Source organism: Artibeus jamaicensis, unplaced genomic scaffold (genome assembly GCF_021234435.1).
Source record: "Artibeus jamaicensis isolate MK-2021 breed Jamaican fruit bat unplaced genomic scaffold, CSHL_Jam_final contig_399, whole genome shotgun sequence".
NCBI classification, from domain to species: domain Eukaryota; kingdom Metazoa; phylum Chordata; class Mammalia; order Chiroptera; family Phyllostomidae; genus Artibeus; species Artibeus jamaicensis.
The window spans coordinates 1,970,077-1,985,973 of NW_026521816.1; the positions used below are offsets into that span (position 1 = coordinate 1,970,077).

At 43.6% G+C, this 15,897-nt stretch overlaps 1 protein-coding gene across 4 annotated transcripts in view; it reads left to right on the plus strand.

The window, feature by feature from the left end:
• Nucleotides 1-864: 864 nt before the first annotated feature.
• Nucleotides 865-15,897, plus strand: part of THNSL2 (threonine synthase like 2) — a 32,065-nt gene continuing 17,032 nt past the window's right edge. For 2 of the 4 annotated variants that reach the window (XM_037167141.2, XM_037167140.2), the window contains exons 1-8: nucleotides 865-1,066; nucleotides 3,813-4,047; nucleotides 5,604-5,798; nucleotides 6,219-6,371; nucleotides 9,261-9,491; nucleotides 12,415-12,563; nucleotides 12,675-12,800; nucleotides 15,622-15,773. In XM_037167141.2, coding sequence (XP_037023036.2) covers nucleotides 3,825-4,047; nucleotides 5,604-5,798; nucleotides 6,219-6,371; nucleotides 9,261-9,491; nucleotides 12,415-12,563; nucleotides 12,675-12,800; nucleotides 15,622-15,773 — 1,229 coding nt within the window. In that variant the 5' untranslated portion in view covers nucleotides 865-1,066; nucleotides 3,813-3,824. The remainder of the gene's footprint in view (nucleotides 1,067-3,812; nucleotides 4,048-5,603; nucleotides 5,799-6,218; nucleotides 6,372-9,260; nucleotides 9,492-12,414; nucleotides 12,564-12,674; nucleotides 12,801-15,621; nucleotides 15,774-15,897) is intronic. The other 2 variants (XM_037167143.2, XM_037167142.2) reach the window with 2 other exon arrangements.

Below are 15,897 nucleotides of genomic sequence, written 5' to 3' on the forward strand. Positions count from 1 at the left end.
CCAGCCCAAAGTCAAAACTAAACCTTAGAGGGCATCTGTCATATCTAGCTCCATGAACTTTGCTATCTGAGTGGGTCAGGACCCAGGAGCACGAATGTGAATCCAGGGGCACCTGGGCATATCTTGAGGACATTTTTTTGTGTCTTGGCTTTTTTTCTTTAAAATTAATTGTGAAGTCCTGGTCAGTTTGGCTCAGTTGGTTGGAACATCTTCCCACTAACCAGAAGGCTGCCAATTCCATTCCCAGTCAGGGCACATGCCTAAATTGCAGGTTCAATCCCTTGTTGGGGCATGTAGTTGAGGAGTCCAATCAATGTTTCACTCCCCACTCTCTCTCTCCCTCTCTCTTTCCTCCTCTCTAAAGCATGTCCAGTAAGCATGTCCTCTAGTGAACATAAAATTAAAAAATGTATTAAATAAAATAAGGAGTCATTTTTCTTTAGAATAGATATATGCTTTTGAAAAGTGTTTTTCTACGAAGAATTTTTGAGCTAAAATGGTGTCCTTTGTCCCCTGGATTCTGAATTCCTGACTTACTAGCCCCACTGTGAGAAACAGAAAGTGTGTCCGGTGCCTGATTTTGCCGGTGACAGGAAGAAATCAAAGACAAGGGCCTTTCAAAAATGAGATTATATGGTACTTCCACGGCTGCAGTGAAGACAGAGACTGAATAAAGCACTTAGCAAAGTGCCCTATAGACATGCCAGTGAGGAATAAACAGCCATATTCGTATAATCATTCCCCTCAGCTTCCTCCTCCCTCTCTACCCCTCCCCCCACCTTTCCTTCGCCCTCAGCCTCCCTCCCCGACAGCCCTTCTCCTCCTCCAACCAGAAGCCTGAGCTTGGCAGAGTGAAGTGCGCATGTCAGCTACTGGGCAGGACTGTGGTAGCCACGCGCGACCCGGGCCGGCAGCTCTCTGCCGGCAGGCCCAGGCCACCACTGATCTCTGCCGCGCTGGGGTTCCCACTTGCTGCAGAGACCACACCACGCTACTCCAGCCAGCCGGCACCCGAGTGGCCTTGTTCTCCTACGCCCATTGCGCGTCGTCCTGGGAAAGTTCATCGGTATTTTTAATTTCTTGAACTTCTTGAACTCTTTGAGGTTTCTTTTAACCCTGACTTCAGCGGGACTGTGTTGGCTCCCATCCCTTTCTGTAACTAGCCTCTGTTTCAGGCGCTGCAACTTGTGGGAACCTGGGAGGGTTGAGGGTTTCCGATTCTTTGCACCTAGTGCAGGGTTTCTGCGGTGTTTTCAGAGGCTGAGAGTGGAGCCCTAACCTGCAGATCTGTTCAGACCCTTTTAGGCTTTGGGCGTGATTAGTGACCAGTGACCCTAAGAGTCATGCCTGGGGCTTACAGGGACCTCCACTCCCAGGGACACAGTCTGTGATCTGCCCACAGTGACCAGGGGTTCTGCTGCTGGGGTCCAAGTCTCTGCCCCACCACACCCCTCCTCAGAAAAATCTCTCTACCTTTCAGGAGCCTTTCCTCAAAGGGTTCCCAGCCTTGGGGCAATCTCCCGTTTCCTATGTTATTTATTCATCAGGTTATTGGTCAGTGTTTCTGACCCATCTCTATTCTGGAATAGGATGCAAAATGAATCACAAGGGTAAATTACAAGGTCACTTAGTCCAGTCCCCATCAGACTGTGTTCTTGGAGTCCCCATACTACAGTCCAACAAAATTGCTTCATTTTCTTCCTCAACTTCACCTCCTGTGGCAGGTACTTTTACTTCTGGGCTTCTGTGTTTGGTTTATCTTACATTGAACCCAACGATGTATATTCTCTGTAGCTTTGCCCTGCTGGCCTGAGAATGCTGGCCCTTAGGGTCACTGGACAGAACAGGAGCAGTCTTTCCCAGGCAAAGATCATCACCTGCATGCTTATCGGTCCATTTCTTGACACTGACATGTGTAGAGCCTGCTGGCAGACCCTCTCCTTTGCTCCTGCGTGTTTGTCCACATCCTTCATGAAATGCAGAGCCCAGTAGCCCAGATATGATGTAGTCCAAGCCATCAGAGAAGGGCATTCCACAGATACTTTCTGTGCATTCTCATAGCTCTGCCTGCCCCCACTCCTGCCCCCATCCCCGCCCCTGCCCCTGGCCTGCGGCAGCTTCTTTGGCAGTTCAATTGCATCCTTTTCTCTAGTCTGGTCCTATGAAGTGTCCGGACAGGAACTCCCTCTTGTTACTCCAGGGTCTTGGGCAGTTGGCATTGACTCTAACACTTGCCACAGAGTTTCAGAAATTCCTTCCCTTACTGAAGGTTTTGCTAGCCCCCAGAACCCCTACCTTGGTTCTATTTTGTGAAACACTGGGCCTGCTTTGTTTCCCTGCTGCAGTTGACTTTTGGAGTTACTCTGATTCCACTTCTTTGACATGTATCCCCATACCATATGTCCCAGTTTGCCTGAGACAGTTTGGGCTTATACCCTTTGCCTTGGCATAATTATTAATAGTACCCACTTTTACTTTCAAAGGATTTCTTATTTGGCTGATTAAACTTGTCTCTGTCTCTAAATTGGATTCATTTGAATTTGAAGGCAGCGGGTAGCACCCAGCAGCCCTCACAGGACTGGCACAGGACTCAGAGGTATCATCCACAGTCCAGAAAACTGGAATTCCTCCAGGTCAATGCTAGCTCATACTTTTTCTTATACATGGGAAGCTTCAGGTTGTTTTTCCCCTAGAGGGCAGGGGTTCCATTCCCCTGTGGCCTTGGCACAGAAATGATTCCAAGCTGGTCCTAAGAGCTTCTGTGCATCTAGTGAAATTCATTCCTGGAGGTTCTGTGGCTTTAAAATGAGAGCCTCTGAATTTATAGCTATGACCCAGAGCAAGATGTACAGAGCTCAAACCCAGCTTCTTGAAATGGCTCCTGACTCCTAGAAATCCAGCTGCTGTGGCACTGCTTGGGCACTGTGACCCGAGTTAGGCCTGAGGGGCCCTGGGGTAGCCTCCAGCCTACCCCAGGCAGAGGCTTCTGAGTACACACAGGCTAGTCAGTGTGGCTAAAGTGTATCGAAGTCAGCATCTCAGTACTTCTAACTACTCTTCTAGGATTAGGCTGAAGTAAAGCACTGGTTTTCAACTAGGATGACCTACTCTCCCAGTTTGCCTGGTACTAAGGAGTTACCTGGAACATACAACTTTCAGTTTTAAAGTTAGGAAAGTCCCAAGAAGAGTGGGATGGGTTAGCCACCCTATTCTTAACCCTGGCTGCCCACTAGCCTCACATAAAGAGCCTCTCATTTAGAGATTCTAATTTAATTGACCCAGACAGGACCCTAAGTAGACATTTTTTTAAAGCTCCCAGGTGGATTCTAACAAACTTCTAGAGTTGCAAACCACTTGGTTATGGGTCACATGGCTAAATAACCATTGAAGTTGGTGATTTTTCAGCAGAAGTGGAAAAAACTTCTCTCTAAAGTGTATATGGCCAAGTGTGATGGTATTCTTATCCAAAGGGTTATTTCATTGACAGTTATTCTCATTGCTACTATCTTTCCCCACTCAAGGCCTTCCTCACCAGTGAGGACCAAGCTGTCTTTCCTAGCATGGTCTGGTACCCCTTATCCCAAGGTAATAAGTCAGTGAAATTGCTTTACTTTGACTGGATGGTTATGATTTGCTGAATCCCAAGTGAAGCTGACATGAGACTTGAGGCAGGGCTCCAGTATTCTGGTCTGGGAGACTCACCCCAATGAGTGGTGACCCAAGAGCTAGCTGAGGGAGCTGTGTACACTTCATCTTTGCCCATGGGGTACTGGAGAAAGAGACCGGGTACCTCTGGACTATCTACTTTGCAGGCTCTAAGGATCATGTGGTATGTCAGCACCAGAGGGATGGCCCCACGTGTTGACTTTGAGGGGGCCCTGTTCTCTGGCTATGCACCTGATGGGGGCCTCTTCATGCCTGAGAAACTCCCCCAGCTGGACAGGGAGACCCTGCATCGGTGGAGTGCGCTCTCCTACCCTGGCCTGGTGATGGAGCTGTGTGCCCTCTTCATTGGTCCTGAGCTTATTCCCAGAGATGAGTTAAATGGTGAGAATTCATCCTAATGCTACTTTCCCACCCCTGCCAGCCCAGCCCCCAGAGAGCTGAAAATCTATCACTTCCTCTGTAGGAAATCTTTAGTCACATTTCCTAAAATTTAGTGGGTTTTTTTTTTCAGATACTAGAATTCTGGAATTGGGAATATCCCCAAAGAATTCATCTATTCTAGCTCCTCCCACCAACCAAAATGACCTGTGAGCATGTATTCCAACAGAGGAGTCAATTAAAGTTATGTGACAAATCAATGTCGGTCTCGTCTCTTCTACTTTTTCTTCCTAAAGACAGGATACTGTTTGTTGTGTTACTAATTTCATACCTGTGATGCCAGAACCTTTGTACGGTTTGCATACAAAAATGTACATTTTTTTTTACATTTTTGTATTTATTTATTTATTTTAATCCTCACCCAAGGATATGTTTATTGATTTTAGAAAGAGAGGAAGGGAGGTAGAGAGAGAAACAATGTGTGAGTGTGACTACCTCCCATATACACCCTGACCCAGGATTGAACCTGCAGCCCTTTGAAGTACAGGATACCTCTCCAACCAAACTAAGCCACCTGGCCAGAGCTACTTTAGTTTATTTTTAAAACACCTTTTCAAGACTAATAGCTTGAATGTTGGGATTTTTCTTTCCTGTATATAAGGCACACAGATCTGCAGATTGCTGTTTTATTTCCTTGAATGGTGATTCCAGAAGGTATTTTGCATGTCTTGGACTTACTAGTCTCCAACTATAATGTGTCTATGGATTCCCCTCAGAGATCTCATTAAAATGCAGACTCTGATTGTGCAGATCTGGAGTGAGCCTCAGACTCCTGTGTTTCTAGCAAGTGTCCAGCTGAGCCAGTGCTGCTGTTCTAGGGAACAGATATGTGATATCCATACCATAGTGGTGAGAGTTTCAGGCTGGGAAGAGAAGAGGACCACTCAAAGTGTCTGGTGACCAGCACTGATGGCATTGCTGGGATACTTATTAGCATTCTCAGATTCCTTCAGACTTACTGAACCAGAGTCTGCATTTTAAGATCCCAGGTGATTGGCTTGCCAATTAAAGTTTGAGCAGTGTTCCACACTGCCCTGCTTTAGGTAGGGTTTTATGCAAACCCTACAAAGGTTCTGGCATCACAGGTATGAAATTAGTAGTGCAACAAACAAACAGTATCCTGTCTTTAGGAAGAAAAATTAGAAGAGACGAGACCAACATTGATTTGTTTGTCACATAACTTTAATTGACTCCTCTGTTGGAATACATGCTCACAGGAAATCCAAATGATGAAGATACTTATAAAATTCAAAAATGAAAATCTTACAGTACATTTCTGCTCTCTGGGGAATCACTATGAAGACTCTATCAACAGTTAAACATTCCAGAATTTCTGTAAGATTATACAATAATATTTATGCATGGTATCATGTAGGATAAAAATTTCTGCCCTTTTTATCCTGTAGCAGAGATAAAATCTTCAAAATCAAAAGTGTAAAGAGACTGAGAGAGAACTGGAGGGAAGACATAATAATGCCCTTCACTGGCTGTGCCCACAGATCTGATCCACCAAGCCTTCAGCAGATTCCGCCACAAAGAAGTGGTCCATTTGTCCAGGTTGAGAAATGGGCTGAATGTGTTGGAGCTGTGGCATGGGGCCACATATGCGTTTAAGGACCTGTCCCTGTGCTGCACAGCACAGCTTCTGCAGTACTTCCTGGAGAAGAGAGAGAAGCATGTCACTGTGGTTGTAGGTGAGAATTATGGGAGGGAGCACTGGAGACCCTTAGTGCCCCAACTTGCTGGTGCCTACCCACAGCATGTCCTCTACTGATGTCTGTCTGGGAGTATATTCCTGGCTGTTCCAGACCAGGGTTCTTAACCTTCTCTCAGGCTTTGGCCCTTTTAACAGTCTGATTGAGGCTGCAGAATATTCTAAGAATATTTTTAACTATATAAAATAAATAGGACTATGTGGTTCCAAGCTCACAGGTGCCCTGAATTTGATCCATGGGTCTCTTGGTGGTTCATGGACCCATTAAGCACTAGATTCCTACCCTCAAAGTATTTGATAGTAGATATTGCCTCATTTGGCAACAATACTTTAGGGACCATTTTTTTCCTTTTACATCTCCCTTGTTCTAAATGGGCAGTTCTTTTTTCTTCCCATCCAGGAACTTCTGGGGACACAGGGAGTGCTGCCATTGAAAGTGTTCAAGGGGCAAAGAATGTGGACATCATCGTTCTCTTGCCCAAGGGGCACTGCACAAAGATCCAGGAGCTCCAGATGACCACAGTGCTGAAGGAGAATGTCCGTGTGTTTGCAGGTGAGTGGTGGGACAGAGACTCCAGGGACAGCATGGCCTGTTAGAAAAGGCGGGCTAGGACAAAACTGGTTGCTGACTAGCTGACCATCCCTTCTTCTCTTCTTCCCTTCCTTGAACAGTCATATTTTCAGGTTGGTAGTATGCCTTGGCTTAGCTTTGGGCAGGTTCTTGGCTACATAGTCTAATAAACTATTAGAGATGACAGATGCATAAACCACCATTGACAGTACAAACTAGGAAATGCAAGTTTAGAAACATACACCAAAGAACACCACCTCCATGCAGTTCAACTTACCAGTGCCATATATATATGCAGCAGCCCACAGCTATACCTTAAGCTAAGGGACCTGGGTTTTTTTCCCCCCAGGGCACTGAAGTTTAGAGGGCAAGAGTGTGCTACATAATTATTTTAAAAGAATATGTCATTACAGGTTGACAGCTAATGTCCTCCCTTATAGTATGGAAGTAACTAAGGCTAAAGTATGAAAAGAAATACCTAGCAAGTCTAAGTATTGAAAGTAGGAAGCTCCTCAGTAGACTCGTCACTGGTGACACCTTTCTTGGGCCACATCACGAATTGTAGCATTTTGGGAAAAGCGAAAAACCATCTCCTTTAATGTCAGGCCATATGAATTTAATCTTTATGGAGATTAAGAATGGAGTAAAAGAGAGTTAATTTTTGTTTTTATCTCTCATATCCTACAAGACTTCAGGCCCCAAGGTAAGGGTCTAGGTGAGGTTTTGTGCAGTGTCCTTGGGCAGGCTGTCTAGGCTGTCCTGGCTTGGTTTGGTCACGTACCTGTCAGGACAGCAAATGTGTCAGAACACATTCCTTCTATAGCTGGCCTGGCTTCCTGCTATAATCTCATAAAGTCTGTTTTTATATAATACTAAGTCGTTATGGCAAAAAAACTCAGTAAAAACAAACCTTACCCATAGGAATAGCATGAGTATCCTTTGTCTATTTGTTCAAGAAAAAAGCCCCCTGTGCTTTTTTCTTCAGCAAGTGCATATGCATTTATGGTTTAACTAATATAGGTGTTGCAAAATCTCACACGTTAGTCTTGTTAATTGCCTATATTTGGCTGCATTTTCCTGCAGTCATTGCAAGGTTTTAATGCACAAGATTTAGGTTCCTGAGGGTCCCTGTTATACCTCAAGCTCCAAAATTGCTAATTGTAGAACTAGGACTATCTTTTCTTAGAACCAAAGCAATGAGTAGTTGTGGTTTTTTTTTACCTCTGTCCTGCTACCTACTCCCCCTCACTTTGTACAGATATTGGAAGGCTTTTACCTGAGTGTGTGCTTGGAAGCTTCATTCCTGACCATAAGTTGGAGAGTGGTGCCCATTTGCAAAATAATGCAGAAAAGTGAATGGTGATGAGTTCGGTTTGTCAGGAATGTGTTACTGCTGGAGTCAAAGGGGCATTTCTGTTTTGTACATGTTCAGAGCTTTAAGAAAATAGAGCAACAGAGTTTAAATTAGTTTTTGTTTCTATTCATCCCTGTTTAAGTTCTTCCTTTCCTTTCTAGAATTTTCTGATTTGGTTTCCGGGAGGATGTGTGTTAGTTTAGGAACAGTGAAAATGTATATTCACTTAGACTGGTGAGCTTAGGGTGTAGGGGTGGGTCACCTGGATTGTTATGTGTTGGACACTGTTTCATAAGTTATTAATTTCCATATACATTGTATGTGTATTGTATTCTTAAGCACACAATAATTGTCACATGCTAGTTATATATTATTTGGGATGGTTTTGGCTGGAAGTAACAGAAAACCCAACTCAAACCAGCTTGAGCAAAAATATTTTCCAGCTTATATAAATGGAAGTCCAGAGGTGGGGTGGACTGCTGATTGGTTGGTTCAGTGACTCAGCAGTACCTTCAGGGACCCATGTGCATTCTCTGTCCTGCTTTCCCCAATCCTAAGGCCCATTCTTCTTGTGGCCTTTGATGGTTACCTGAGATAACCAAGTCTCTCTCCTCCTATGACTTTCTCTTAAAAACAGTGAATCTTTTTCCTGGAACCACAGCAGATATTCCCTTTGGCATGGTTCTAGAGTCATCCCTCAGACCTCATTGTTCTTGCACAGTGGTGGAGGTAGAATAACCTCAGTGGTAGAGGATAATAACCTCAGTGTGGCACTTCTCCCAATAAATCTTACTCCACTGTCCTTCAAGTTAGGATCTAGAGGAAAAATAAACCCAGATTTCAGATATGAGATCAATATTGGCTTAATTGCTGATTGAGCTGGGTTGGAGGATGCAGCTTGTACTAGTAGCCTGTTTACTCATAAATTTACCCAATTCATCTGTACATTAATCTATGTGTATACTTAGCTCAGGGAGGAGATGTTCTGTCTGCACTAGCATACCTACTATGTAAGAGCAGAGAGCAGAACCTCCACCCTTGTGATCTTAATGAGCGAAGAAAGGCAGAGCACATGGGACAATGACTCTTCCCCCCTAACTCCTGATAGAGGATGGTGGAGTAAAGGATCAACCCCTCACTATCTCACTGTGTGATAAGCCATTCCTTCTTCTTCCCAGAGAGTCAGGGAGGTAGGCATGGAGTAGCAACAGGAATTATTTTCCCAATATCCCAGAAAGTTGGCATTTTATATTTTATTTTATATAATGGTAAAAACATCATTACCTTTGGAAGAACCAGAACCGCAAGAATATGAGGCATGGTTTCTATAGTTGAAGAGCTTAATTTTGAGTATATACCTTGGCCACTGCCAGGCTGAGATACACCAGAGTAAAGAAACCAAGGCCAAACCAAAGTCCCAGGTGGATAGGCTTAGCCTGGAAAACCTTGCTATGGCAAGTGTTGACTGCCTGGGATTCTTTGTGCTCCTAATAGCTGCCTTCTCTCTCCCCTGACAGTGGAAGGAAACAGCGATGAACTTGACAAGCCAATCAAGGCTGTATTTGAGGATGTGGCTTTCGTCAAGAAGCATAATCTGATGAGTCTGAATTCAATCAACTGGGCCCGGGTTCTTGTGCAAATGGCTCACCACTTCTTTGCTTACTTCCAGTGTGTGCCATCCCTAGATGTGCACCCACTGCCTCCGGTGGAAGTGGTTGTGCCAACAGGGGCGGCTGGTAACCTTGCAGGTAAGGAGACCCCTGGGCGGAAATGGGCTTTCCAGAAAAACATCTGTGGCCCTGGTTCTTGCAGCTGCCCTTTGCCTGCAACTGTGAGGAGAAAGATTGAGTTGTAGCTCTGAAGGTGATGGGAAATTATGTAGAAAAAACTCCCCAAAACTTCTCCCTAATGCTCTTGGGAAACATCTAGCCTCTTGCTGCAGGGGGAGACATCCTCTGGCCAGTAGACCTGATGCTCTAGCTTGGCAGAGTGTGGAGAGATGAAGTGGAGGTTCAGCTTCTTCGCTTGGCTGGCAGTGCCCTCTTCCAGAAATATGGACCTAACTCCTAGCCACAACCAGCTGCCTGCAATGAGGGCAGCAGCACAGCAGGCAGTGTATTTGCACTCCTGGAACATGACTGAGACCTTCACAGTGAAAGAAGCTCTGGACGTCAGGTCTTGTTCTGTCCTACTAGTGGAACAGTGTTGGTGGCCCCTGAGGCTCTGGCCCTCAGGTGTAAAGTGGCAGTGTTTCACTTACCATAGCTCTCAGGACTGCTGTGAGGTGCAGCTAAGATTATTTTGTTTGTGTATGACCTTTGTATAGCTGCATGATATTACAATCATTTTCTATAATAATGATAACATTTATTAAGCACTAACTATACAGCAGGCATTGCTCTAAGTGCCTTTCCATATTAAATCATTTAATTCTCATATGTCCTATGATAAGGACAGTACTATTATTTCTATTTTAGAATGAGGAAACTTAGGCACAGAGAAGTTAGTTGTCCTGTCCCTGTATCCACACTGGTCAGTGGCAGAGCCAGGATTCCAGCCAGTGGGCTGCTCCAGAGCCTATATCCTCACCTGCTTGCAAAGCTGCCTCCTAAAGGGAATGCCTGTTCCTGGGGGTTCTATCAGTGGGTATCAATGCTGTGGCTTAGGTGAGGCCATGCAGGCATCTCAGTGGTCAGGAGTCTTCCTGAGTCCTTCCACAATTAAGCAAGGATGACACTGCCTTCCTCATCACCCATAGGGTGAAGCCCACCATGCTCACCGATTGCCATATCCTCTAGCAAACAATGCCATCTAGATGCATGCAGGCTGCACATGTCCCAGTGCTGACCACAGTGTCTGGCAAAAAAGAAACATTATCAGAGGGGGTTTCTAACTCTTCCTGCTCCATCAGGAACCAGCTGTCCTTAAGCCCCTTGACCCTCCTGAGCCTCCATTTCTCTTCTTTCATAGAAAGATACGACATTTTCATGAGGATCAAATGAAATAAGAATTTGAAAGTACTTTGCAAATTTAAGAGTAATATTGGGGTGGTGTGGTTATCCTAACATCTCTTAACTACTCACCAGAGATAAACCATTCATGGAAGTATACAGGGTGGGCAAAAGTAAGTTTACAGGTGGAATACAAATAAATAATACAATAATTAATAAATAATAATGCAAGAATAAACTTTCAGGCTCACAACTGTAAACCTACTTTTGCACACCCTGTATAAAATCTTCCTAAGCCTTGTTTCTGTTCTGGGCTCTCCTCCTCTCAGGTGAGGAGGAGCTCATTTGTTCAGTCTGAAGGTGCTGGTCTAGGAGGCTGAGTCAGAGGATCAGTGCATGTGTGTGGACTAAGACCTCATTCAAAACTGCACTTTGCTACTTAGCAGGCTTTGGGCGGATCATTTAAACTTCCCAGAACGGCCATTTTCTCTTCTGCAAATGGCAGCAGGCATGTGTGTCAGTACTTGGTGAGGCAGGGATGTGGAAAACAGTATCAGGGCATGGTAACATTCTCCTCCTCCTCTTCCCTTCTCTGTTTTTGGTAATAGCCTATTGCTATTTGATTCATATACCATACAACTCATCAATTTAAAGTATGTAATTCAGTAGTTTTTAGTATAATCAAAGATTTGTACAATCATTACTACAATCAATTTTAGAACATTTTTATCACCCTAAAAGGAAACCTTGTTCCCATTAGCAGTCATCCCTTGACCTCTCATTCCTCCAGCTCTAGATTTGATCTATTCTGCCTCTACAGATTTGCCTATTCTGCAAATTTTATATAAATGGAATAATATAATACGTGGCCTTTTGTATCTGGCTTCTTCCACTCAGTACATTATCTCCAAGGTTCATCTGTGTTTTTACATTGATCAGTACTTCTTTCCTTTTTATGTCTAAATAATACTTCATTGTATGGATAGACCACAATTTGTTTATCCATTTATCAGTCAATACACATTTGGATTATTTCAGTTTTTAGCTATTATGAATAATGCTGCTATGAACATTTGTGTATGTTTTTGTGTGAATCTGTTTTTAGTTATCTTGAGTGTATATACCTAGGAGTGAATTTCTGGGTCATATGGTAACTCAATGCTTAACTTTTTGAGAAACTGCCAGACTGTTTTCCAAAGTGGCTGCACCATTTCACATTCCCAACAACAGTGGATGAGGGTTCTAATTAATTCACATCCTGACTAAGATATGGTATTATCTGTCTTTTTATTCTAGTCATCCTACTGGGATGTCTCTACTGGGACAAACAATGACAAATTTGTTTGTCACTGTGGCTGGTTTATATTTTTCTGATGACTGATGATGTTAGGTTACTCTTCATGTGTTCATTTTCCATTTGTATATCTTTGGAGAAATGTTTACTTAAGTCCTTTGCCTATTTTTAAATTGGGTTATTTGTATTTTTATTGTTGGGTTGTAAGAGTTCTGTTATATTCCAGATATAAGTCTCTTACCAGATGTATGATTGGCAAGTAGTTTTTCTTTGGGCTGCTTTTTAATTTTCTTGATGGTGTCCTTTGAAGCACAAAATCTTCAAAAACACAGAAGTTTAAAATTTTTCATGAAGTCCAATTTATCTGTTTTTTTTTCTTTTGTCTGTGCCTAAGAAACCATTGTTCTTCTCCTCTCTTATCTTAAGCTGGGTGCATTGCTCAGAGGATGGGCCTGCCCATCCACCTGGTTACAGCAGTGAATTGCAATGATATCATCCATAGGACTGTCCAGCAAGGAGACTTCTCTCTGTGTGAGACCATCAAACCAACCCTAGCATCAGCTATGGACATTCAGGTGGGACCTGTCGGGAGGTGTGCAGTTCTGTCCAGTTGTTGGTTGGGTGGGGATGGACAAGGGCTGAGATCAGAGTGGCCCCCTGCCACTGGCTCCTGCCTTTCTGTGCAGGTGCCCTACAACATGGAGAGGATTTTCTGGCTGCTATCTGACTGCAACAGTCAGGTGACAAGAGCCCTCATGGAGCAGTTTGAAAGGACCCAAAGTGTGCATCTATCTAAGGAACTGCAAAGCAAGGTCAGTTACCACCCATACACCACAGAGAAAGAAGGGGTGCAGCTCTAAGACACAACCAGACTTCCAGTTTGAAAATCTGTTCAAGGGATGGAAATACCTGTTTCTTGAGCACATGCTCTGAACCTGGAACTTTTGCAGTCACTTTGTTGAATGAGGAGAGGAAGTAAAGAGTACTGGCTTAGAGTCAGATGGGTTCAATTCCAAGCTAGCTGTGAGTCCTTGGACCAGTTTCTTAAACTTGGTGCCTCAATTTCCTCATCTGTAAAATGAGAATAATAAGAATGCCTAGCTCATAGTCTTGTTGAAGATTTAAGTCAAATAATACCCATTAAGTACTTTGAATACTACCAGGCAATATAGGGCTTAATATATTAACTATTGATATTATTATTTTAATTTTTATTGTTGTTGATTTCCAGTCATAGCAACAACTAGAAATCACTTTGTCCTTCTAGTATGAACAAAGACTGTTGTCCTGTTAGTTTTGTGTTTTTTTGAAGGAGGTGAAATTTTGTTTCCTCAGAGTGGTAGAAATCTAGTTGGGAGGGATTGCTTTCATTTTAATGTCACCTGGTGATGGTTACTTATGCAAAAAAAATCAAATTTTATATCTTGAAGTTGCATTTAATTTTCTCTGCTGCAGTCCCACCAAGTGGTCATCCACACTTTGTATATCTCCAGGGACCAGAACCTCATGTCCTCATATCAGCTGTAATTGTTACACAGTTCATTATGTTGCTTTAGAGTTTGCTCCTCCAAGCTTACACACTGGTTCAGTCCAATTCCCATATTTCAAGAGGATCTTTGTTTACCCGCTAATCCTTCCTAGTTCCTTTAACTGTGTCTTACATGACATAATTTTGAGTGGCTAGTTTCCAGAACTGGATGCAGTTCTCTGGGCTTAGGTACCAGTACAGAGCAGAGTGGTCTTTCTGTCCTCTGGAATATGTGCTGCATTGATGTAAACTTTTTTAACCAGCCTAGTCTGCTATGACAAAGTACCATAGACTGGGTGGCTTATAAATAACACAGATTCATTTCTCACAATTATGGATAGAGCCTGGAAGTCTGAGATCAGGGTGTCAGCATGGATGGGTTCTAGTGAGAGCCTTCTGCCAAGTTGCAGATGGTGGCTTCTCATATCCTCACACAGGAGAAAAGAGATTTAGTGGGTTGTCTGTCCTCTTTTTATAAAAACACTAATGCCATTCATGAGAGCTCCTCGTGACCTAAATACCTCCTAAAGGCCCCACCTTCTGACATCATTACTTTGGAGTTATGGTTTCAAGATATGAAATTTGGGGCAACACACACATTCAGACCATAACACAAGCAAAGATCAACTTAATTGGTTAATGGTTTGTTTTGACCTCCACTTTCTCCTCATGTGAATAAGGAACTCCATGAACACAGACACAGAATCCCCCAGCTCTTTCTTACTTTCCTGGCAGTGCTTGTAGAAGACACTTCATCTACTGGAACAGCCTTCATTCAATCATTCGTTCATTCATCACATAGATACTATGAGCCAGAAACTGTGCTAGGCACTGGAAATAACAATATAAATAAAACACATTCATTGTCCTCCTTGAGCCCTAATGAAGCAGGTAGCTATATAAACAATTTTATAACACCCTCTGGTCTCTATTGATGTTGAATATATGAGGTCTTTCCAGAAGATATCTGGCCATATAATATGAAAAATGAGACATTTATTGAAGATACAAGATACAAGAAATATTGCACACAGGAAAATGGCACCTCAGTCCTCTTCAAAGTAGGCACCTTGGGACCTCATACAGTTCTGCCAGTTACCATCAGCTGCCCCATCATATTTTCCTGAATGTCATCAATGATCTGAAATCTCTTCCCTTTCAAAGGTGATTTTAGTTTTGGGAAAAGCCAGAAGTCACAGTCGCAGAAATCTGGGCTGTAGAGAGGCTGAGCCACCTGGGTGATTTGATGTTTTGCCAAGAAACTGCACAAGACGTGAAGCTGCCAATCACTAGGTGCCTCAGCATCCTGAATTATCTGAATAGTTTCCATGGAGGAATGTTCAAGCTTAACACAAAACTCGATGCGGATTCATTGTCATTGCTCTGCTCGCTCAGTCACTTTGAATGAGATGGTCACTCAGTGTACATGTTCGCTTAACAGTTTCTACTGCCCCCACTGACTAGTAGAGTGAAGTTGTCATTGTTCACACATGTGCATTCCAGTCCGTTCTCCTTGGCTGCCAGGTTACATTGATATTGTACAAACCATTCTTGTTATATTAACAGTGGATGGACTTTTTCCAGACAGACCTCACATGCAGGGTGTTTGGCATATTATAGGCATGCAACAGATATTCAGAGAATGATCAAATTAGCTGTCTATACTGAGGGGACACAGCGAAGGGAGTTTTTCTATCCTAGAGCAGTGAGGGAGTTTGCTAGAGGATGTGCTAACTTGCTGGGAACTGACAGGAAGGGGTCTCACACCCACAGAAAGAGGGCACACCAATGACAAAGCACTGGAAATGTTTGAATGCTCTTAACCTGTGGTTTTGAGGTTGTTGAACCAGACTCTGTATTTGCTGGTTCATGACCCAAATCCAAACTAGGTTTATTGACCTGAGAGTCAAAAAAATTCCCCCAAGTTGAGTGAATCAGCTTAACAACTGGGAAATGTGAGACTTGGCTGATTCTAAGCCATTCAATCTGAACATTTCCCTTGGGTGTTGTGTTGGCCTGGCTATGTTATGAAATGGGTTTTGGTCACCTTTCTCCTTGCTTTCCCCTAACTCTGATTCCACCCCTTTGGCCCTGGGACCTATCAGCTTTCAGTAGCAGTGACATCTGAGTCAGTGTCAGATGAGACCATCACCCAGACTATGGTCCGCTGCTGGGAAGAGAACCAGTACTTGCTGTGCCCCCACTCGGCAGTGGCTGTGAGCTACCATTACCAGAAGTTGCATGGGCAGCAACCCAGGTATGGCCGTGGACACCTGGGTCACTTGGCAGTGGGGATACTTTGACTTTCAGGGACCCTCTTTTTTCTCATGCAGGGGAGACAGGAATGTGAACAGTTGGCTTTAATGAACATAATAGATGCT